Source organism: Dermacentor silvarum, chromosome 4, assembly GCF_013339745.2.
Source record: "Dermacentor silvarum isolate Dsil-2018 chromosome 4, BIME_Dsil_1.4, whole genome shotgun sequence".
In the NCBI taxonomy this organism is placed as follows: domain Eukaryota; kingdom Metazoa; phylum Arthropoda; class Arachnida; order Ixodida; family Ixodidae; genus Dermacentor; species Dermacentor silvarum.
Window position 1 is genome coordinate 208,695,889 of NC_051157.2, and position 23,082 is coordinate 208,718,970.

Consider the following 23,082-nt stretch of genomic DNA (forward strand, 5'->3'; position numbering starts at 1 on the left):
CGCCTAATTAAGTAATTAGGTGGAATGCAAAAAATAATCCTAGTATCTCCAAGCGGCGGCAAACAACATTATCTTGGTTCTGTCCAGCTGCGTGGCATTTGCATAACTTTCAATCTTGCTGCATGATAGTTACGACACCCTGTATACATAGACGGTCTTCCAAGTTCTCCCATATACATCTACCACGTGACCGGCTTCCCAAACATCGCACACAAATACTTTTTTCAACTTTGACACTCCTAACGCTAACGCATTGATATTCGCTTAAGATGCGCAATACAAGTCTCAGTCTTCATCAATCGACCCACTTTCTGGTTTCTCATCTTCGTTATCTTTTCTTCAGCAGAGAGACCCTTGAGTGAGAAGAAATACTTCCTACCGAGATAGGCATATGAGCGCGTCTGCACACATGGCTAGAGCTCTCGTACATTACGCTTACTGCGCTGAACAAATGCACGTGTATTTTTCTGCTCCTGTAAAATAAAATAAAGAAGACAGTAAAGCACACGGTCACAGGAATTTTGGTCAACAGGGATGCCGCTAGTGCCGCATAATTTTATTCCTCAATTTACACAGCAGCTTGAATACGAAGTGTATTACGCCGTGGCTACACAGAAGACAGAGAGGGCGGGCCACGTCGGGGAAGGGAGGCGTTTTCACAGCGGATCAGAGGAGCAGACGCGGGGCCAACGTTGCATAGTGAGTCTGTGCAGACGCGCACGACCGTCCACGTGGGACCGGAGCGCGCGCGTCATCCTTCGGCGCGGCGCTCTGCGCGTCGTCGTCTGTTGGGCTGCTTGCGTCCACGGGGTGGGAAACGGCTGGGGACAGACCACGTGACTGCACGAACCGACCGGAGCAACTCGGCACGCCAGCGTCGTACGCTGGCTGAAGAGTAGCCGGGGCTAAATTGTCGTTAGCCGGGCGTGTTGCTACGACGACAGAATGTGGCAAAGAGCTTGCAAACACATGACACGGGCGACACTGCACCCGTGTCATCTCTTCCCTTAGTCTTTTGTCCCGCATTTGATTTTTGAAATAAAGACATTTTCCCCACCACCATTCGTTTGGACACTATTTGCCATAATTTGCCACGGCTGCTAGACAGCCGCTCACATACTCTGCACCGTTGTACCTTTCTCTGGAGCAAGGTGTCACGTCCACTCCACAACCGTTTCCCGCTTCGTGACTGGGGCCTCTCGGAAGGCACGCTCGAAACGTGTCTTTCGTCCCGGGAACAGCCCACCTGGCAGTGGTTCCCCGTACATACTTTGACATGTATTCACCGTACGGAGCACACGTTGAACGGATTGATTCACGGCTGACGCAGCATTCGTAAGTGATGCCACGTGCGCATTTGCTGCTCCAACAGTATGTACCACCGCACTAAACGAGAGATGTGCATTACGTTCACTCGAGCTAGGATCGAGGACGTCGAAGACGCATCAGGGATTGGCAACTGTGAATCTCGCACCTAACTCGCAATTCGTTGCCCCTGATGAACCGATTCGAATGAGATCTATTTTGTTTTAGTAAAAATTTCAAGTGTTTATGATAAGTCTGGTAAGTACGATTTCGATTTTGTTTCTGAAATATTTTACGTGGTCGAACATCGGCAGGCTCTGTGACGGTAGGCGTTCAAGCTTGGCTATTACGATCCACACAGTAAGCAACGCCGCAGAAGTGCGAACGAGCTGCCGTTCATTTTGTTAGGCGACAAATGGTTTCTCCAATGTGCGGTGAACGCGGAAGAGCTTGCGGGATTGATTTACGTGATTAGGAAGAGCTGAACTAGTGTTACTCGTGACAAAAGGCAAGATGAACACTCTTGGACAATGTTTAGCAATTTGCTGCGAAATGGAATTAAACGTGGCTGATACCGAAGCGGCGGATAGCCAGTGTACGCGTCTGTTCTTTTTACCTGAACTCGACGTCGCAATGCTCCTGCTGTTTACAAACATGCAACTCCTGAGCAACAACCTTGGACACAGTTTGAATGCAACGCGACGCCTTGTTTTGAAATGTGAGCCTCTCCACAACGTAATGACTCCTCGTCGCGCCGCACGGTGAACACGTTTTTTTTTTTCTTGAGCTTCTGGGGTCTGCACCACTGCCTCATGACGGACTGCCCACCAGCACACTTGTCACGCACATAACAAAAATACACGTCCACACGTTTAAACAGTTTCAGAGTTCATGAACGCGCACACAATGCTGCAAATTGCGATCACGAAAATCGAAGCGGCTCGGCTTCCTTTCCTCCATAGATTGTAGCCTTTGTCAGACCACGCCAGAAGAGCACGTCCCGCGCCACGCAGCGTTCTATACGTCGACACGACAGCCAACATCACGTTCATAGTTCCCACAATGCCTTCCGACGAGTTCTGAATGTTTTGTGGTTGTGTGGCTTCAGAGCCAGATACGGCATTTTCCGTAAAGCAATGTAGGGGGGAAACACATATTTAGCGCTTACAGCTGTATATTCAACGTCCATATATTTGAGTGTAACAAGTGAACTGGGGGTAGACACTGCACCGAGACGCTTTATAGAGTGTATGGGTCTCTAAAGGTGCACAAAAATGTTTGTTGCAGTTAGACCCCTATGAGGGGCACACAGCGCGGCAGGGAAGTCGGCGATTTTCGTGCGCTGAGCGTTCGAGTGGACATTTCAGGACTTCAACCGATTTCACGAATTTTCTAAAGTCAGGACTTGGCGTTCATGCAAAAGAGGTAAACTGCGTGCATGTTGTTTCCTATTAATGCTTAACACTGCCGCAGGAACATGCCGCATTTTCCGCTCCTAAGATCATCAACCAAGAACTTCAACCAAAAAACAAAAAAAAGTCAGGAGCCTCGACTGTTAGGGCTACATGACTGTGCTGATAGAGCATCTCTTCTCGTATAATATGCACCACATCGTAAAACTTGCAGTTTGCCTCAGAGGCTGTTTCCTGCCAGGGCAAAGCAAAGTATTGCGCCGTTGTCTGTTCCGCACGGCTCACATGACTTGGGTCAAAGGTGCAGTCTGGACACGACGCACGTGTCACATGGTCTGCTTTGGCATTTTCAAACACGCTCACTCCACGATGTCCGGAGAGCAGTTAAGCGTCACCTCGGACTCCAGGTCCGATGTCTCAATTCATAGATCACAAAAATAAAATTCTGAGCGGTCCATCTACGCACACAAAATAATGCGCGGTTGAAACTTACAAAAAATACAATATATTAGTATAAAGACGGGATCAAATAATAAACGTTTCTTTGGATTACCGAACTTCGAAGGATCACCATTGCACACTGTCACTTACTGGGAGTGCGTGGAGTTGGCGACCCCGACTATCGTGCATGAAAAGGGGGCTGACTAGAACAGCTGGCGAGTGAAATGTCCCCGACAAAAATGCCTATGCTTCACGTACCGAAAAACGAAACAGTTGCCAGCCACAGCGACAGCAGCTGCTTTTGCGGCTGAAATGCAAAAGCGAAGAGAGCAGGGGATCGCTGTGTACACTTGAAAACTTTTTTGGGATGATATATGTAAAAATTATGCAGACCATTTGAATTGCCACTGCGAAGAATGCCGTAATCACCTGCCACTTGGATCATTCAATAATATTTTTCCTTTTTCTAAGACTGGCTGACGTCTGTGCCTCATTTAATTTTAGGCACGAAACCGCACATGCGAGGCTTCTACTAATTTCATCGCAAGGCACGTCCATGTCAAGTGAGTCAGGCGGAGCCTCGCATAGTTTTATATAACGACTGCTCGTGAATGCATTATGCACTAGAACAGCTGGCGAGTGCATTATCTTTTAGGAAATTAAGCGAGGGATGCTGTAACACTTGAAAAACGGACTACCCTTTCGGATAACGTCACCGTGATAGTGTCCCTGTTGATCAAACTGCCCCAGTGTCCCCGAACTGTATCGGACTCGATGGCCTCCCACTAGCACTCGAAAATAAATTGCCCTTTTGGTAACTGCGGGAAGTGTACGCAGACAGCGAAAATGGCGATGAAATATTTTTCCCTTCCCTGATACGCCGAACCTGCGTATCAGTGTCCTATACATCTATGGGACGTGTGCAAATGGAGGTTGCGTGTCAAACACTACGGGAAGCCCGCGACCGTCGTATACTTCAACTTGAAGCGACGATGTTCAGTTTCATTAACGAGGCGCAATTGTGCAATTGCAATTTAAAACACAACCTACAGAGGAAAAGAACAACGGAGCCACCCAGCGAATAGTTGAAGACAGTGACCAACGCTGTCCTGCGCGGGAGGTTCGTCATCTTCCACGGTAAACCAATTCGCTATCATTACCGCTCTTTCTGAAGGAGTAAACTTACCTGCAAGCAAATGTGCCGCTTCGTATTACGACAACAGCAGGATTTATCTTTGACGCGTGCGCGAGTGGTGTAAATGCGAAGCATGAGGTATAATTAAACTGGGGCATAATTTGCTATTGACAGGCAGTGACGCTCCAAAGTGGCTGTACAGAAGCCGATAGTCATCCAGCACTTAAGTGCTTACACCAATGTGCGTCTATTCAGAGATGTTATCGCTTACGGGTTGAAAACTGAACAGGAACACATTATTTTTCTCGCATTAGTGAATGAAACCGGCAACGTCAACGTAAACCATCCTCCTAAGAAAGGGCAGAGAACATGTAAAGTCAAGATGATAACAATGTACAAGAAAGCAATGACAACAATCAACTTCAACAACCTCGTAGAGACCTGCCGAAGGCAGAAGCACGCACAAGTCCATTTTAAAATAAGAACAGCCAAAACACTCACGGCGCACTGCAAGAACACATGAAGGTCAGACTTTTTTTTTGCACTCAGTATTCAGTATCTGCCAACCTGTTCCAAAGAACACGGGTCCTTCATTCGCTCGACGGCGAAGTTTTTAAACAGCAAAAAAGAAAAAAAAAAGAATCAGATCCCCCCTATGGTAAAGAATCACGGTAACATTAAGGACGCGTGTTTACGTTCACATCGCGCTTGCGGTCGGTCGACATGCTATGAGGGTCGGGTAGGTTTCGGAAGGCGGACACTGTGCACTTCTCCGCTGCCGGTGGCCGCAATCTTGAATAGCTAAGACAGGCGAGAGGAGGTCGTAGCATTCTCTTTGCACCCAACCGATCATCCAAAAGGCAGTCCAACACGCGCTTCCGCTACTTGGAGGAACTGTTGGCGCGGCCTTAGTGCATACAAAGCGGGGCCGGCCAAGTGTGGTGTCCGTTGGAGGCGGAAGCGCCCCTCCGGGAAGGATAGGATGCACTGGTGTATCAGTCGCTAGGTGGCGGCACCGGGCAGGCATGCCTCAAAGGGTTGGCTGCTGCCGCCTCCGCCGCCTTGGAAGGCCCGGGCCATCTTTAGGCCGAGCGGGGAGGTTGCCGCAGGGCGGGTCGCGCAGCTGGAGCCGGCCGTGAGGCTGAGGGTGGTAGCACCATGGTGATGATGTGGGTCAGTGCCCCTGCAAGAACAAACAACGTGACCACGAGATTTCGCAATGCCTGGACTCATACATTTAAAATTAGCATTCGCTCATTGTTGCGTTGATGCTGAAGGGTGCGCTATTCACCCCATGATACATCGACTTTGATTGTCGAACGTTTGTTCCACTACTTATAGGGGACTTCCATAAAGCCGACAAACCTGTGCTGCCGGCCAGCGATGCTGGTTTTCGGCTGCCATTGTGAGGGATTATTTATAAATTTTATTTGGTACTGCCAGCCCGATTATCAGGCCCTAGGTAGGAGTGGGTAGTACAAAACAAATGTAGCGAGTAGAACAAATGCAGTAAAATAGTAGGTAATACAAAACTATGTTGTAAAAAAGAAGTGCATGCGACAATTGAGAGAAATCTGTATTTCAATAAAGAAGATAGGATATTGCCAGTATAAATATTACCGAAGACACTTTGGAAATTCTAAAGTGTGCTTGGCGAAAGCCTCGTGGTCAACCCACTGCGTATACCATGTTGCAGGGGCGTAGCCAGGGGGGGGGGGGGGGGGCTGATGGGGCTTCAGCCCCTCCCCCCCCCCCCCCCCTGAAATTTTTTCGTGCTGTCATGCACCGCCGACCAAAACAACCACCGGCACCGGGAATCATTCTGGATTTTGTCTACAATGTCTTTTTGACGCTCGAAAAGACATTTCGGCGCGAACATTGCGAACTCGGGCTGGATTTCGTGGCAACGCCCATGCACCTGGATTCACCTAACCTAAGGAGCCCCAGCCGAGCACAAAGTTTCAAGGGCTTTTCGATAGCGAGCGGGCGCGTCGCGGCATCTCGCCGCGGCCCCGGAATCTATGGAGCGCATGGATTTCAATTCCGAAGCTTGATGGGCATAAAGTTCTCATAAACTTTTGACACGAAAGGTGCACTGACATTTCCAAAGGCGTGCTTCTGATTTTCAATTCTGGAACTTATAGGTTTAATATTCTTATAAACTTGGCCAACATGCGCGCACGGGAGCCCTCGTGTACAAGCTGTTCCTGAAAAGGAAGGAAGCACGCGCTCGCAATCTTCCACACACACTAAAATATTAAATATCACCGTGACTGTCAGCTGGCATCTGATAATTTTCTCCAAACATTTTCAGGAAGCGCGCCTAATGTGATCGATCAGCTGGACCAGGGCAAGTAAAATAAGAGAAAACAGAAGAAAGTTAACGGCCTATTAAATTTGAGACAGTTCTTTTTGGCGGGCGGCAAGGTCTGTCTCTTCGTGGCGATAGGGACACTGGTCCTGTGGATTTAAGCAAAGCCTCCGCTGAAAATACTGGTATTTCCAGAGCGCTTCTTCGCATGCTAGCCGATTGTGGAGATACATATCTGAAGGACCATTTGGAAAGTTGCTCCAGTAAAGCCTCGTATTTAAACCAGACGTACAAAACCAAATTATAGAAATTTGTGGTGAAATTATCAAAGAAAGCCTAGATGCAAAAGTGAACGCTGCAGGCTGCTTCTCCGTACTTGCTGACGAAACGATGGATATTGGTGGAATCGAACAGCTTACTGTTTGTGCAAGGTACCTAAACAAGGATGTCAACAATATCGAAGGAAGGAAGGAAAATAAGAGGTGAAAGGCAGAGAGGGTAACCAGGTTAAGTGTCCGATTGGCTACTCTGCACAGGGGGATGGGGTAAGGGCAGAAAAGATGAGAAAACAAGGGAAGATTAAAAGAAAGAAAAATAAACGTATCAGTCCGCACATTCTATTTTTTTCACTAAGTCCTGTTTCTTTTAAAAGTGGTACTAGAGCTTTTAAAGCAGTTCGTTCCGACGTCGGCTGGGACAGGACCAAGAATTTGGCTTCCGTAAGGGCCGCTGTCTCTCTTGTCGAGCGTGGTGCTGAGGAAACGATATCGAAGAAAAGTTTTTAGGTTTTATCACAGGAATAGATGCACTCTCTCATCAAGACTGCAGGTTAAATGTACATGTGTACAAACTGCTGCAGATTCTAGTCACCGTTCCAGTGCCACTGCCAGCGCAGAGAGATTTTCAAACATGAGTTTACTAAAAACCACTTGCGCTCTACAATGTCTGAGGAACGCATGGTTATGCTGGCGCTTCTATACGCCCACATAGGCGTCGCCATCAACGTGTCCGAAGTTATTGAATGCTTCGCTAAACTTCCCCGCCGAGTGAAGTTTATCGTTTAGATAGCCAAGCAGAAAAAACAATGCATGTAAAGATATCTGTTTCTTCACGTTCCTATATAAACTCGTAATTATGAAAACGTATGACTGTTCATTAGCTTTTAAAACCACATAAATTTTCACCGTTTATTGTAACAGTTAGCATGATGATTAAAATTATCATGCGAATACAAAAATTACAGGGACATCAGTAACCAATTTTGACCGACCTTGCTCATTGAAAGCCCGCCAAACGCGGTGTTTCCCCAAAACGCACTCGGATGCTGGGTAAATCAACTTGCCGCGTCATCTGTGGCTATCGTTTGTCCTTTTCTTTCCTTCTTAACTACATGCTTTTACTTCTTTTTTGAAACGAAGCAATACCCCTCTTTAATTTTGGGTGCAGAATAATTGTTGCCGCCGTGCAAGCAGTTAAAATGTGCATTTTCGTATTGATTTCTGCATTCTTTTTCTATTATTTTAGCCACATGGTGCTGTCGCGACCGCAGCATGGCCCAAATGCATATCACGATTTCGGAGATCATAGTTTTGTTCTTGCCTGGATCGTCTGTCTTTCTTCTCGTATGCGTGAAGTTTACTATCTGTGACTGCGCAACATGTTTATTTGTCTTGTTTCACGCATTATATACAGTGACGTTTCCTTAGATACGTAGTTTTATTGCAGACTTATACGTATATTTAAATATCTTTTTGCGAGGGTTTGTGTATACCAGCCGTGAACTTCGTTTCACGCGACACATTCTTGCCGTTTATCTTCGCATTTGTATATTCCATTCTATCTTCGCATTTCTAATGTATATTTTGCGGAACTCCTGCTTTTTATATGTACTCACTGTTGCGACTATAATTTCGGTGCAATTACAATATACGACCAGTAACAGCTGCTCCTGCGCAATCCATCGCAACGAAGGACAGCATCATTGAGGTTTTTCCCTGGCAGTTGCATATGTACAAAAATGTAAACAAAGTTGTTGAATGACAAAGATTTATCAAAAATATTTATCCTCAACTTGTTAATTTTATGGCCTTTAAGTTTTTCATATCAGCTGCATGCACTGCTTTGCTGGTTTTGAACTGATATATTTCTAAAGTTCGCGTGATATTTTTTTTACTTATTAAATAGAAAAAAAAACGCGGAAGCATTGATATCAGCTAATTCTGCCACAATCTTTGGGACATACGAATATATTCTTTTAGGAAAAAATACATAATTTTCTTGTCTTGACAGTGTGTAGCGTTCAATAATTCGTTTGCAGCATCAAATATACAATGTCATTGGCAATGCAGTTATTCTTCATGTATTTGATGCCTCGACAACTTCCATAAGGAGGAGGCCGCGCTGCAACTTGAGCCAGACCCTCCCTCCCCCCCCCCCCCCCCCCCGGAACAAAATTTCCGGCTACGCCACTGCCATGTTCTATGGTATATGTACCCTCTAGTAGGCGTGTGTCACTTGTGCTAGACCGCTTCTTGATGGGCCTGGTTGCGACAACCACTGCAGCCGCTTTCGTTCCGCCTCCCTGGCTTTGCTGTTCGGTGACATGGTCAGTCGCTGCTGCCATCTGCGCTCCAATTCATTTGCTTTGGTGTTCGGCGATATCGCCTGTCACTGCTGCCGCTTTCGTTCTGCTTTCCTGCCTTTGGTACCAGGCGATCTAATCAGTCGCTATTGGCGTTTCCGTTCTGCCTCCCTTGCTTTCGCATCTGGTGACATGTTCAGTCGTCGCATGCGCATTCGCTGCTTGTTCTGGCGTTTGGTGTTGGGGGAATCCGGCGTCCGCTGCCTCTTCCCAGAACCGCTTGGCGCGGAATCACTGGGCCGCTTCGGAGCCATGCGTCTCACTCAATCGACTGAAACGAGACGTCTGGCGAAGGAGCGGCGGTGCAGCTGCCACCGACGACGCGCGCGCGCTCGTTCTACCGCTGCTGTTTGACGTAACGGTTGCTATGCACAGCTGCGCCCCCCACCGGCGCGCCGGTCGCTAAGGAGGGGAGGTGGTTGCGCCGCTGTGCAGAGGAGAGGCCACAGTTGGCACGATTCCAGCGCTTGGACGGACGCGACCGCGAGCATGAGCCGAATGAAGGTACATCAGTGGCGCACCGAAGGGGGGGGGGGGGGGGTTCGGGGGTTGTAACCCCCCTCTGAGGCCGACCTAACCACATCGCCCCCCCCCCCCCCCACCTTTCGTTTAACCCCTTTTCTTTCCTTGCGCATTTGAGTACTGCAACTAAGATGTAAGACGCGTAATCGTCTGCACACTTGCAAAAAGCGCATTTTTTGACAATTTCCCGTGAAGAAATTGAAATTAGTGCTGTTTAGATGGTATTGGCAAACTGTCAACCCCCCCTGGCAGAGATCCTGGGTGCGCTACTGAGGTACATGAATGAAATTTTGCGTCCTAAATGCACATTCCTTCAAGTCCAATTTATTCAAAATTTAGCTTCATTTAGCGTGTAGTTATTGACAGAAGTTTGCGATATTTGGCAATCTTCAAAAGAAAATTATGCAAAAAGTAAAATTTAAAATTATTTCGCCTCGTCTAGGAAATAGATAAATATGTCCTAAAGCTACACAGCAAGCCGCAATGCAACAAATGCGGTAGTTCCGTCTAAATATGGTCACAACTGAGACACAGTTCGCAAAAACCATGTATCTCATGCTTGTTCTTGAATGTTTATTTCTAGATCACATTCATAAATTTCTTTATATAATATATATAGCTGCAATGTGCAAGAATTAGGCTTTTTCATGGTATATACCACTACTTTATATCCCAAGTAGAAGAGCCGCCGTGGTTGCTCCAAAAGTACTGAAAACGGGGTGTTCGTGCCGCCGGAGTGGGACCGCCACCTTAAAGGCTTTTGCCTTAATAACAACAGAAAATTCAAAAGCCCAAGCAGAAACAACGGCATAGTAGAAGGCCCCACGGCAACTATAAAAACAACGGCAATTAGAAAATGCTTCATCAGAAAGAGCACAAAGCACTGAAAGCACAAAGAAGAAAAAGCACAAAGAGCGTCTCAGGCGAAGTACCCATGCGTGTCTGTATCTATGGACCGTTTTCGCGGAGCAGTTTGCTCTAGAGAAAGGAGATGGCGCTTTCGGCGGCGCGTCGCGCGCGCCTCAACGAAAGCGCACGAATACTAAACCATCGGCGCTTCTGCTTTGCTACTATGCGATCAGCTGTCGGAAATGCGACTAGGTGTTCGCGATCACACTGCGCATCATTCATGCTGCAAAATGTGGAGCGTTAGAGGCAAGACGTGTGCTGCAAAAATAGTGACTGGTACATTAAGAAATGGAATGAATCTGTGTGGCCAAGTTCACGAACCGCTGATACAATTGCCAGAATTGCCGGCACTTCGAGATGTACGGCTTTCCTCGAAGATAAAACAAATGTACTCATCCGCCAGCGTTGTATCGCTAACTTTCGAAGAAAGGGCCTCAACCCTGCAACTTCGGCACAAGTGAGTGCCGCGCGTTAATACAGTGACAAAGGGAGTGGCGTCGCTTCCTGTCATAGGACGTTTCTGGAACTTTATCTACACACATCAACTCCACTTCACCCGCAAACTTACGCCCGCTATATCGCCAACGTTTAACGAATGAGTTAGGCATTCTTGAACAATGCGCCGAAGCAAGGGTAACCACCGAGTTTCGTACAATGACTAGACAGAACTGTGGCGCTAGTGTCTACGAGAGCTGCAAGCAGTGCAGCTTAGCCAGCAGTACATGGATTGGCCCAAATTTCGTCCTTATGGCTTTAAATGACTTCGGGACGTTGCAAAGGGATCATTTTTCAGAAAGCACTGCATTATAAATAATTATATAAACGTCATTAAAATTATCCAACGGCAGGATTCGAATTCAGGACCTCTAGCACAGAAGCTCTACATTAAAACCATTACGCCATGTACGCATGGACAAGCGGAACCACTGCAATTAGCAGCGATTATACGTACTTGCAGAGTCTTATATACCTTCCGCATTACGAAAAAAGTATAGATTGCTACGAAATTAAGGCCAATTTGGGCACTGATAAGGCGTAATAAACAAAGCCACTGGAACACATGAAGCGCCAAGCACGAAGGTGAGACAAATCCTTGTATACTATACCCACCATGCTCGCGGTGGCGGGATGATCGCAGCGCGGAGTTCCCTTAGTAATTGTAGGAAACTCAACAATGACGTCGGCCACTGCGGTCGCTTCGTAGTAAACGACGCATTCGAGGAGGTGTAAGCGCCGGAGCACTGCCGTTGCGGGGAACTAGCCTTGCGTTTGCTGGGTCGTGTTGTGCAGCGCGAACACGCTGTGTGCGCGGCAGTCCACCACAGCATACTCAATGTGGCCTCCAGCAGAGCTAGCCAACAGACTTTCTACGCGCGTCCTGCGTCCTCTAGCACGTCTATACTTCACGATGGTGGCGGAAGCACATTGTGCGCACGGGTTTACCGGCATTATGCAAAAGGACAATTGAATAAACGCCGATTTTACAGCGCAAACCGTGCAAAGCGTTGTCTCTAAACCGAGTGACCAGTATGTGCGATTTTGAATGGTCGTTTGGAAGCAGTAAAGAGAACATCAGGAACCTCTTTTGAACAATCAGAGAGAGTTCTCTTCTTTGTAGCTATCCCTTGCTGATGGCATTCCTGGCGTTCATTGCGGCTTGAGGATACAGATGGCAACAGATGAAACAATATTCAAGCGCGTGGCCTTCCGGTCGCGAAACGCGCGATGGGCAAAGACAAAACCCCGACAGAACTGCGTGCGGTTTCACACCGTAAACTTACCGTAAGCGAAATGTTTTGCTTGCAAAACGTCGCGCAAATACACAACAGCAACTGCGTGATTTTCTGAAAATATCGAACTTTTTACAATGCTGGTCGTATCTCCTAACTTGCGGCAAGCTTCTAAATTTAGCACTCTGTAAGCGAATCAAACTAACAATGTGCTATTGTGCAAAATGAAGTAATAGCAGGACTGGAAAGAGGAAATAGTGAAACAACTACAAATGGTAGAAGTCGCAACAAGTACTGAAACGACGTGATGGTGGCAAGCGCCGTGGTATAGACAGATAATCTTGTGCAGTACTTCGCTTAGTACAGTCGGTATTAAGCATGAAGAAAAAATGCTGAATTAAATTTAGGGTGAGCATTTCGAAATTCGGAACGCCCAACTAGAAAACAAAAAGCAGTTTCTTCACGTTATGGCGTCAAGAGTCACGGAAATTTGAATAAAGCCCACGTCTTAAAGTGGGCTTGATAAAAAAAAATACAACAACAACAAGAAAAGAACTATGTAAATCGCATTTATGTGGCGGTGAAAACACTGTCAGCTAAATACCATCCTTCCTGACGCAGCAACGTTTAGCTAGATCACAAATGACGCAATAAACAAAGATTAGCCGAGCGCTTGGTAAAACGAAATTTGACATAAAAACAACGCGAGCACATGCGTCTTCTGCTGCATCCTGTTTAAATGTACACCGATTAATTTTGTTCATGAAGTATCACTAGTGGAGCGAGGTTCTAGCCTTTTATGACAATGACACGGTTTCGCTGTATCAATTTTCCATCGCTGTACTAAGTAATGTTTGTGTTCGCTGAAGACGACGGAAATTTCTCTGAGAAGTGGTGTTTAGCGTTGTCTAAGCATTCGTAGGCACAACGTAGGATGGAGGCCATCGCTGAATTCTTACGTCTTACACACCTGTGGGCTTGGCGGCTCGTGGAGAGCGTCTCTCAGCTCGGGCTCGCCGCCGCCACAGCCGTGGGGCCTGCGCCGTTGGGAAGCTGCTGCGGCAGGGTGTCCGCTGCAGCCGTGCTCACTGCCTCCGTGCCGTTGGCTGCAGTCACGGCGACGTCCACAGATGGCGGCGTCGTCGCCCTAGCGTCCTGCGGTGCAACAGTGTGCCCACAAAGTTGGAAGACCAGTGTCGGAGGAAGTGCCGTGCATCACTGAAGGCTCGCGACGGCGCCCTCATCTCATGGAAAGCTGGCTGGAAGAACTCATTTCGCTCGTTGTGTCTACTTTGCTTTTTATCATCATCAACATCATCGTCGTCGTCCTCACCAACAAAAACGACGACGACGACACCAACAACCTATTCATACTCACTGGAGGTACGAAGGCCCCGCGATCTTCAAATACCGCTTTCTCGCGCCAACTGACCACATCTTATGCGTGCAATGTGCCCCATTTCATCATACCTCCTAGGTGTGATGAAATAGGTGTGATCTAACAGGGTGGCCGTGGATAAATGCTGCACCCAAGAGGTCGATTACTGTTCCGGCGGGAACTGCGGCTCTCTTGGAGGTCTGTGGAATTTCTTAATTTTATTTTGCCTCAACCCTGCCAGTGTCAGTTTTTTTTTAAGAGATGACGCACTCCCAGCGTCGGGTTATTTTCTCTAATAGTAATAAACGAACACAATGGTTTATTTTTGGTTTTGCAGGAATGAAAAAGAAAGACACGAATAATGCCAAATGATCTCTTGGTGTGGTCCTAATATTTCTATCTGACAAAAGGAATGCCAAAGGAACATTTCGGGGCAGAAACGCGCAAACGCACTGGTACGACAGGGTGAATTATCGAATTGCACTGCTTCATCGTACACTACGCATAAGGCATCTGCCGATGCCGGCGATATCACAACCTGCAATCGGTACTGTCCAGTTAGGAACCCTTGTTCTCGTGTAAAAGAATAGGCTAGCTGCAATTTTCATTTTTATAAACGAAGCAGGAGACGTAACAGAATAGTAGGAGCGATGAAAGACCACGACGGATTAAACGCGGGAAACGGCGCACAAGTCTATTTCATAGTTGGCCTAATTCAACAACAAGCGACAGGGCTGTTTTGCGAGTGCCAGTACCACGTCATGCTTACGTGTACCCAACGATTGCGACAACGGCGATCGCTCTCACCGGCGGCGACGCGGCGGGCTCCGCAGCAGCGGTGACGGCCGCGTCGTCGTCTTGCTGCGCGAGTGGGTTGGTGTGCACGTGTGTGGGGGCCGCGGCGCTGGGCTGCGCCTGCTGGGCGGCCGGGGGCTTCTTGCCCAGCAGGTAGAAGGTCATGAGCATGCCTTTGCCCTTGACGGACACCAGGCCGCGCTGCTCGAGAATGAAGCCGAAGGTCTCCAGAATGTCGGCCGTCTCTTTCACCACCTGCGACGGGAAGCAGCGCGTTCACCGTATAATGCACGAGGCTTGCGTTCGTACCCCGGAAAAGAAATATTGTCACGTGGCAGTGACGCTCAAGAACACAGTAAATAAACTGTGAATGGCGAAACGAACTCTTTATTGAGCGAACCTGTGCCCAGAAAAACAGGCTACACTCAAAGCACAACGATAGCGGCGAACACAGCCGGTGCATGATGTGTCAAGAGTGAGAGCTTCAAGCAAGCTGGGGGCTACCGAGGTCATCCCGTATAAACCCAGGATCAGCTATCCAGCTATCGATAGCTGGAAGAGCTGGAGTTGGCGTTTTATTTTTGGCGTCAAACAAGCTTGGCGCGGTATGCAGAAGGTCAAGCGGACTGAGCCGAGACGCGAAGTTTGAGGCAAGAACCACGTGCCGCAGTTCGCCGGCTATGCGACTGGTCCCGCTGTCCTGCAGCCGGAGCTACGGAGGACAGACAAGACGGTGTCTCAGCGAACGCCTTAGAGATGATGCACGGTCTCTAACATAGGAGGCGGGAGAACCCTAGCCGCTAATGCAGCATGTTGAGGTTGTACCCCGGATTTTGAGAAGTGTCAAATCCTTAGCTGACGCAAGGAATACAAAACGCGTGAAATTTTCTAAGCATACACCATTCATATGAGAGGCCCCACGTGCGTCTTTCTTTGTTTTTTTTTCCTTGATAAGAACTTAAATTATCTAGATAACTTGGACGGTCAAGAATACAGTAAATAAACGGTGAATGGCTAGGTGACGAAAGTGTGTGGTCCCTTGTTTGCTATTTGGTGTCGCACTGTACTGCATTTAATTGTTCGTGCATCTTCATCCAGTGTAGATGTCCTTTCGAATAAAATTGTTGTTACTATGCGCCCTGTGTTGTAGATTCCGGTGCAGTCTTATCGCGCTGTTCCCAAGTGTTCTCATACTAGATAGCATTGTATAGCCAACATCTATTAACAGCGAAGCTTTTTAAAGATCGCCGTAATTTGTGGTTCGTTTCAAGAAACTATGAAGAAATTCTTGCTGAGGCGGGAATCGAGCCCTCGCACCCTCGGTCCCAAGGGGAGCTTCGTAACCACTAGGCTATACAGCCACGCTTGCAGAACATGCATTTCTGCGAACCGTATGCTGTTGTTGTTGTTGCCTCCATATGATTGCGTTCGAGCGTCGTCGTCTTCGTCCACAGCTGGCGCGTTCGCATGCTCGTGCGCTGCGAGGTGAAGAAGAGGTTTTGCGCGCTATGAGAGCGAGAGATGCTTTCACGGAGCGGGTCTGCTGGAACGCGTTGTCGTCATTGCAACGCGGTGGAACGCGCTGTCGGCATTGCAACGCGGTGTCGGTGTTGCAAGTTGCACTATGCATCGCGCAGTGACGGCCGTAAGTCCGAGACGTGCTAAAAGAAATTATCAGCATCATGAGTAATAAGATGAAAAGTTCGCGCGCACTTCCGGAAAATGCTCGGCTACGATCGCCCAGCTTCGCTGTTTCAAGCGTTGCGCGGCCGAGTGCAAGGTTAAGCGTTTTTTTATAAACCATACAATTTGTTGTTGCTTAGGCTGTGTTCCAATTCTTTCCATCATCGTAGACAGTCTACTTTGACGTCTACGAAGACAGCCAAGACAGCTTCGAGGACAAGTAATGGAACGCGTTTCGAGCCGTCTGGAAGAGGCTTCTGCGACGTGACGCCACCTCGCGGCGACAAAAACAAAGTTGAGAAAAGCCCACATTAGTTCCGTATTTTAAGTATTTTCGCCTGCGAACCTATGAAAAACATGATGTGACTTACATAAAGGTTATAGAAAAGCGTGTCTACGGTTTTGTGTGCGCTGACAACCTTCCAGTCGAGTTTATAAGCGCCCTGCTCAGTCGCCATCTTGTTTAGACAGGAAAATAGCCTGCATCGTTCTTGACTTCGATGCTGTCTTCGCGGTGCTGTCTACTTTGACATCTTCGTGAGAATTGGAACGAGACTTACGATGACCGCCGTCCGCTTAGCTGTCTATTTAGCCGTCTAAGGCGAGCATTGGAACACACCCTTAGTCGCTATTCATGTTGATCGTATATATAATTATATACTAATGATAATAATTGTATCCGATACACTTTAGGTAACATTGTATAAGTAGCAACTATATCATTTTACTCACGGCACTTTTGCACTTTATTGTCACTTTGTAACCACTCCCCTCTTTAATGCCTTGGGCAGTAAGGGTATAACAAAGAAACCAACAAAAAACAAACAAACAAACAAACAATCAGATAAATAAATAAATAAATAAATAAATAAATAAATAAATAAATAAATAAATAAATAAATAAATAAATAAATAAATAAATAAATAAATAAATAAATAAATTTTAAGGACTCCAGCATCAGTGAAACAACTATTTAGAAGTATTTGCGGGCTTTCAGGGCAACGATCTTAGCTGACGCTGTTTTAAAGCCATACTTTCTGGGCGAACCTTCCCGGACATTGTTTATCGTGGCTTACAGCTTGTGCACTTGCAGGTGTGCCGGTGGCCGGCCCTGTTGTCTACGGAATTACGCGGTGAAACAACTAACGGTACCCACAAATATCCTCACTGCAACAAGTATACACGCCTTCGAGCTCGTGATTCCTTCAATGAAGTGGACCTTTCTATGCCTTATTTCCCAAGGTTTGATGCGCCTGCCCGGTTGGCTTCTTACCGAGTAAGATAGGTCGGTCCTCGAGATTGCGCAATGGTAAACTGGGCTGATCCCAGAGATGCTCTGACGATCCCGGAGGCAATGTAATCCGCGGTCGAGTGGACCACGTGGATCGCGTGGCGGGGGTTTCTGCGTCTTGCCGAGTTCTCGCGAAGACACGTAATCGCCGTGTTGTACGGAACGGCGTTCCTGGAACTAGTTCCTCTTGGGAGGAACGGAGGAACTCCACCGTTCCTTTAGGGTCGGTGAAACTGTAACGGTAACTCGTTAGTTTTACGAAGGAACGGTAGAGGGAACGGCACTCCTTCTGTAAACGTTACACGGCACTGAACAGATGCACGCACGTACGCATCACATCATGCAGGGCGGATGGGCGACCGCGTGATGTGCAAAGAACGCTTGCCTGTCACGTGACTATGGCCATTTTCTTTCGTGAGTTCTCCATTATATATATATATATATATATATATATATATATATATATATATATATATATATTTAAGACTAGGCTTCAAGATTGTCACGTGACGCTCCCTCCTGTAGTTTCTTTCCTCCATGCCGGCTTGTCGGACACTGACATCGAGATGTAATGCTATGTTCAGATTACGTTCGTAACGCGCGTAAGAGCTCTTTCGGCGTATCAAACGTAACGGCTGTAAAAAAACATTACGGCAGTTAAGCCGACACCTTTGTTTGCATTTACTGCTGCGTAAATTACGGTTTTTACGACAGGCCAATCAAATTGGGAGCTGCAGAATAGACGTCACCAGCGGTCAAATATTACTCGATCCTGTCAACAGGAGAGCGCTGGCCGAGATCGAAGAAATTAACGCTCAAAACGCGTTTATAGTCATGTACTCAATCGCCCGAAGACGACCAAGGCGATGCAGAAGGGTTTGGGTGCGGCAAGTATTTCGCGACAGGGCCGTGGACGGCGACTTTCACAACCTCTTCGCCAAGCTCCGAGTTGGTGGCGCTGCGATGTTTCATAACTTCATGCGCATGTCGCCGCACTAGTTCGACTTCCTTGGAAACCTAGTGAGACCACTCATCGAGGTTCGGAGCACGCATCTGCGGCCACCAATTTTCTCGGCGGAGCGTCTTGCTGACGTTGTTTGTCTCTGTACGTTTCCAGACGCTGCTCAAAAAAACACGGGTCACTGACGCACTTCTTCAATTAACAAGTCGTCGCTTGCCAGTGGATCCATTTTGCACACTTTTACACTGCACACAAACGCGCAGCAAATAAACCAGACGAAATAAAAACAGTCTCGCAAGGCGCACTTCACAAACTTTCACGAACTTGGTGGCAACAACACAGCCAACAAATCATGGGCGCTATAACGTAAAATGATTCCAAACTGTTTTGATTCCAATTTCTGTAGTCAGCCTCCACGATTCGTCAAAACATTTTTGGGCCACTCCCAACTTCGCCTGTCTGTCACGCGACGTCACGAAAACCGCGATAACTCCCCATCTGATATAACGTGTACACACTGATTATGCATGATTAAATCGCACAAAAGAAAAATAATAATTCCTGATTCGACTCCTTTTCACCATTAGCCCTCTGCTTTCTGGCTTTTCTGGCTACGCCCACTTCGCCTGTCTGTCACGCGACGTCACAAAGCCGCCAAAACTCACCACGTCAAAGTAACGTGTACGCGAAAAAAATGCATTAATATGCCGAACAAAACTGAAAATTTTTCTGAATAGCCACAGACTGCCCCGTTCCGAAAGGAATAGAAGATGGCTGCCCGCCGATCGCTCAGGCTGTCGCTACTCGCACCTGCCGGTAATCATGTATTTATTTGTGCATGATAAACCTTTTGCGTACCAGTAAAACGTTATCGAGCCCTTTCGGCATGCATACGACATCGCTCTGCCAACTCTTCCTTGCTGAGGATCCGTTTTAGCGGCATTCTTATCCTTCCGTTGCACGCCGCCGCGATTTTCGACCAACCACCGCAAGATAAGTAAGGCGAAGCGGGCCAATCGGAGAAGCCGGCACCACCCTCTTCATGTAGTTATCTATTTTCACTGTGCTGGCTCGACCCCATCGAAACCCTCTTTACTAGAGCGTGCTCCTCGCCTTTTGTCAGCCAATTAGATAAGAAAAACCGCTGAGTGTATACAATGTTATTGGTTTTGAAAGCGAACAAAGGTTACCTCCTATAAACGAGGAGAGTGTTTCATTGGGTTGTTCAGACAACGCTGCGGGTCACCGCCCGATCCTTGCGTCGGTGGTTACGTCAATTTGACGTCAGGAGTTTGGAATCAAAACAGTTTGGAATCGTTTTACGTTATAGCGCCCCATGTGCACGGAATGGCAGAATGGCTCTTCCCGCACCCGGTGCTGCCTGCAGACGAAAGGCCGGAAGTCTCGTCACCGGTTGTTGAAAACCGAAAGCATATCGGTCATTGGCTGTGTCGTAACGGTCGTAATATCACAGTCGTAAATGTTACCGACCCTTTAACACTCTCACCCACGATTTATGCTTGAATTGCGCACGTTGGTACCTTTACGTTCGCAATCTGAACAAGACGCATACGCTTGTTGCGCTTCGGCTTATGCATGTTATTTAAAAATCGGCGCCTTACGTACGTAGTGTGAACATAGCATAACTCTTGCCGAGTTCAAACAAGGGTCTTTACTAAATTGCGAATATCTATTCAGGACATTTATTTTCCTACTCACACTGCAATATTGAAGCAACATTCATTAAACGCCTATGTATTGTTCCTTTCGATTTGGTTTCTTGTGCAAGAAATTTAATTATATCCTCCTAAGACCACTTGTACAATACATTGCACATTGCCTTCAACTTTTTTTTCGAAATTCACTCGGAAGTGATTACACAAAATATTCACTCTGGGTATGAAGTACGGTACATGTGTAACTCTAAAGAAGTGGTTTCTTCATATTCTTATCATCTGCTTTCGAGAAATTGGACAATAAATTGGTCTAGACCTCTGTGTCGTCCCAGACGGCCGAAAGCAACCTCTAGGCGTGTTTCGAAGCCACTGAGATTGCGTGAAAACACCTGACCCGGCAGCAACATGGCAATGTATTACACGTAGTTCCATCTTCATCTCAGCGTTTAAACAATGAAATTCAGTTTTTACCACAGCTATCATGAGGAGATGATGGAGATAGTCATTTTTTTCACGTACATGGAGACTGAGCTTTTGACATCTATCCATGGTATTCAAATTGTAAAAATTGTTTTTCGCGTTCAAGACATAACAGTAGACAATAAAAACCACATTGAAGAGCGATTATGTTCCGTTGTTGTGTTCAGGCCTCAGGAGGATACTGATGCGTGTAACTTTCTATTTGCAGATCTGACTGCACATTTGAAGACTGAAGTGGAAAGTGCGGTATGTGTTGCACTTGTAATAGACGAGCACCAAAGTTGCAGTTAGACATCTCTGGAGTATGTCCGGTGCTCCCTTAAAAAATTCGTCTTGGAGCGTTTGTTTGGATTCTTTTTATGTACAGATAATCTGCCGCCGGCGATGTTGAAATTCGTATAGTATACGTAGTTTGATGTGAGTTTTAAATTTATGACTTTATTTCGCCGCAGGATTATCCGACACTATATTTTAACAAAAAAATCAAATATAACGTTAATGTAACGACACGTTCCAATGTTAGAAGTGTAACTGGAACGCATTCCTTTCGCATTAAAGTAACTTGTAACGAGAACTAGTTCCAAGATTGGGAAGGAATGAGGAACGAGCTTTCCTTTCGGTTTTAGAGGAACATGTACAACACTGCTAATTGCTATTCTGCGGAACGCGTTACACGAGATGCAAATTTTTATAGTATTTATTTATCCGCTATTCGAAAGCTCCACTTGACTTAGATGAACATTTTTGCATCATTTATTAATGCGCTTCACGAAAGCTTCGCTCCACAGAGACCCCAAAATATGCGCTGGATCTGCACATTTTTTTATGTGTACTCACGAACAGGTTGCATGAATTTGCGATGGTGCTGCTTTAACAAGACTGTTAGTCATGATGACGTGGCAGCCGTATGGTTTGTATGCCTCAGAGCACGGGTGCGAGTAATTTCGCCACACACGCCACAAAAGTTTGCTGCGACAGGCGTGCTGCGGTGTTTGACAGCTCTAGCGTGTGCCGAATTTCCTCGCTCCACAGACGACAAGGAACCGCTTTTCCGCTCGCTGGCTCTTTCTTTACCGCCATTGGAAAGGGACTGTTTATGGTGCACTAATACGGCAGGCGTTGAAACTAGAAAGAGAAGGCAATAGACCGGATAGGTATGCGAAACATGTTACCAGCCAGAATGAAGGTGACACAAGTTGTAGAAGTAGATACTACTTTCAGATTTTTTCCCCCAGCGTTGAAGCTTCGGTGGGGACTCGTGAACTTGCCTGGATGTTTCCGGCCTTTCCAGTGCTCTCCATGCGACTGGCAACATTGACCGTGTTTCCCCAAATGTCGAAGTGTGGCTTTCGGGCACCGATCACGCCTGAAGTGATGGGTCCGTGGTTGATGCCTGAGAAAGGTAGATAGCAAGCACTCAGGCATTTTAACCTCTCTTTCTAAAGTATTTCTCTCTCTCAGATCAGAAATGGAAAAGAGAATAACGGAAAGGGAGATGTGTATTCGTTAGCTGTTCTTGGTTTCAGTACACATGCGCCATGTGTAAACGAAAAAAAAAGATACGCTGAGATTCCGAATTACAGTTAAATCTGGGTGATGAATGATGTGAATTTCGGGTATTAAAAATTTTGGAAATTATCTCGACCAGAATGCATTGAGTACAACGTGTTCTGTCTCGGAATGACCCGAACACTCTTTCGGGTTGCGATGAATACTACGAATTCCTGAGCCGGTGCGGTATATCTCACAGTAGGAGAGGTACGGCGTCGGCGTAAATTCACAATGTCAAAGTTCGAAATATTTTTCTGCTATAAAGACCATAGTTTGATCATGACACTTCAATTTTTCACAGCGTACAACAAATAAATCTTAATTTTAGGAGGCTCAGTAGTGGCTACCCACGCATACAGTGATATCTCCGGAACTGTTTCGCGTAACGCCACAGCTAAAGCTAACCTGAAAACTCAGAATCGCTGCTTGCTGCTCTCATTCACTTTTACCAAACAAAGTTTCTCTGCTCTCTGGTTCCCGCGACTGTTCATGCGAGACACCATTCGAGCTGTGCCCCTGTAAAGCGTGCTTGCTCTGTTAGGCGAGCATGTCTGTAGGCGAAGCTGTCTGCTAAAGGTCGCGAAAAGAGAAAATAAGTGGTTATGCGGAGTGTTGGCGCGAATGCGCAAAGCTGGCCTCACTCAAGTCGCGTCATTACGCGGAAATTTTGTTACGATGGTGATTAAAAACTTCCGAGATATGTTTGACATTTAAAGAATAGTTTCTTTCTCTTACGTTTCTTATGAGCTTATGGTGTTATAAGGCGCACAAAAATGGCAATGAAGCATTTTTTGTTAGTGAGTTGCCTCGTCACTCGAGGAGGGCGCTTCCTAGGAAGCAGCGGAATGGCCTCCACACAG

At 46.8% G+C, this 23,082-nt stretch overlaps 1 protein-coding gene across 4 annotated transcripts in view; it reads right to left on the minus strand.

Annotated features, from left to right (window-relative positions):
- Positions 1-4,030: 4,030 nt before the first annotated feature.
- The window catches only part of LOC119449210 (adenylate cyclase type 3), a 233,067-nt gene continuing 214,015 nt past the window's right edge, over positions 4,031-23,082 (minus strand). For all 4 annotated transcript variants that reach the window (XM_049666344.1, XM_049666341.1, XM_049666343.1 and 1 more), the window contains exons 15-18: positions 21,940-22,064; positions 14,592-14,834; positions 13,377-13,561; positions 4,031-5,476 (exon numbers count right to left, since the gene is read on the minus strand). In XM_049666344.1, coding sequence (XP_049522301.1) covers positions 13,409-13,561; positions 14,592-14,834; positions 21,940-22,064 — 521 coding nt within the window. In that variant the 3' untranslated portion in view covers positions 4,031-5,476; positions 13,377-13,408. The remainder of the gene's footprint in view (positions 5,477-13,376; positions 13,562-14,591; positions 14,835-21,939; positions 22,065-23,082) is intronic.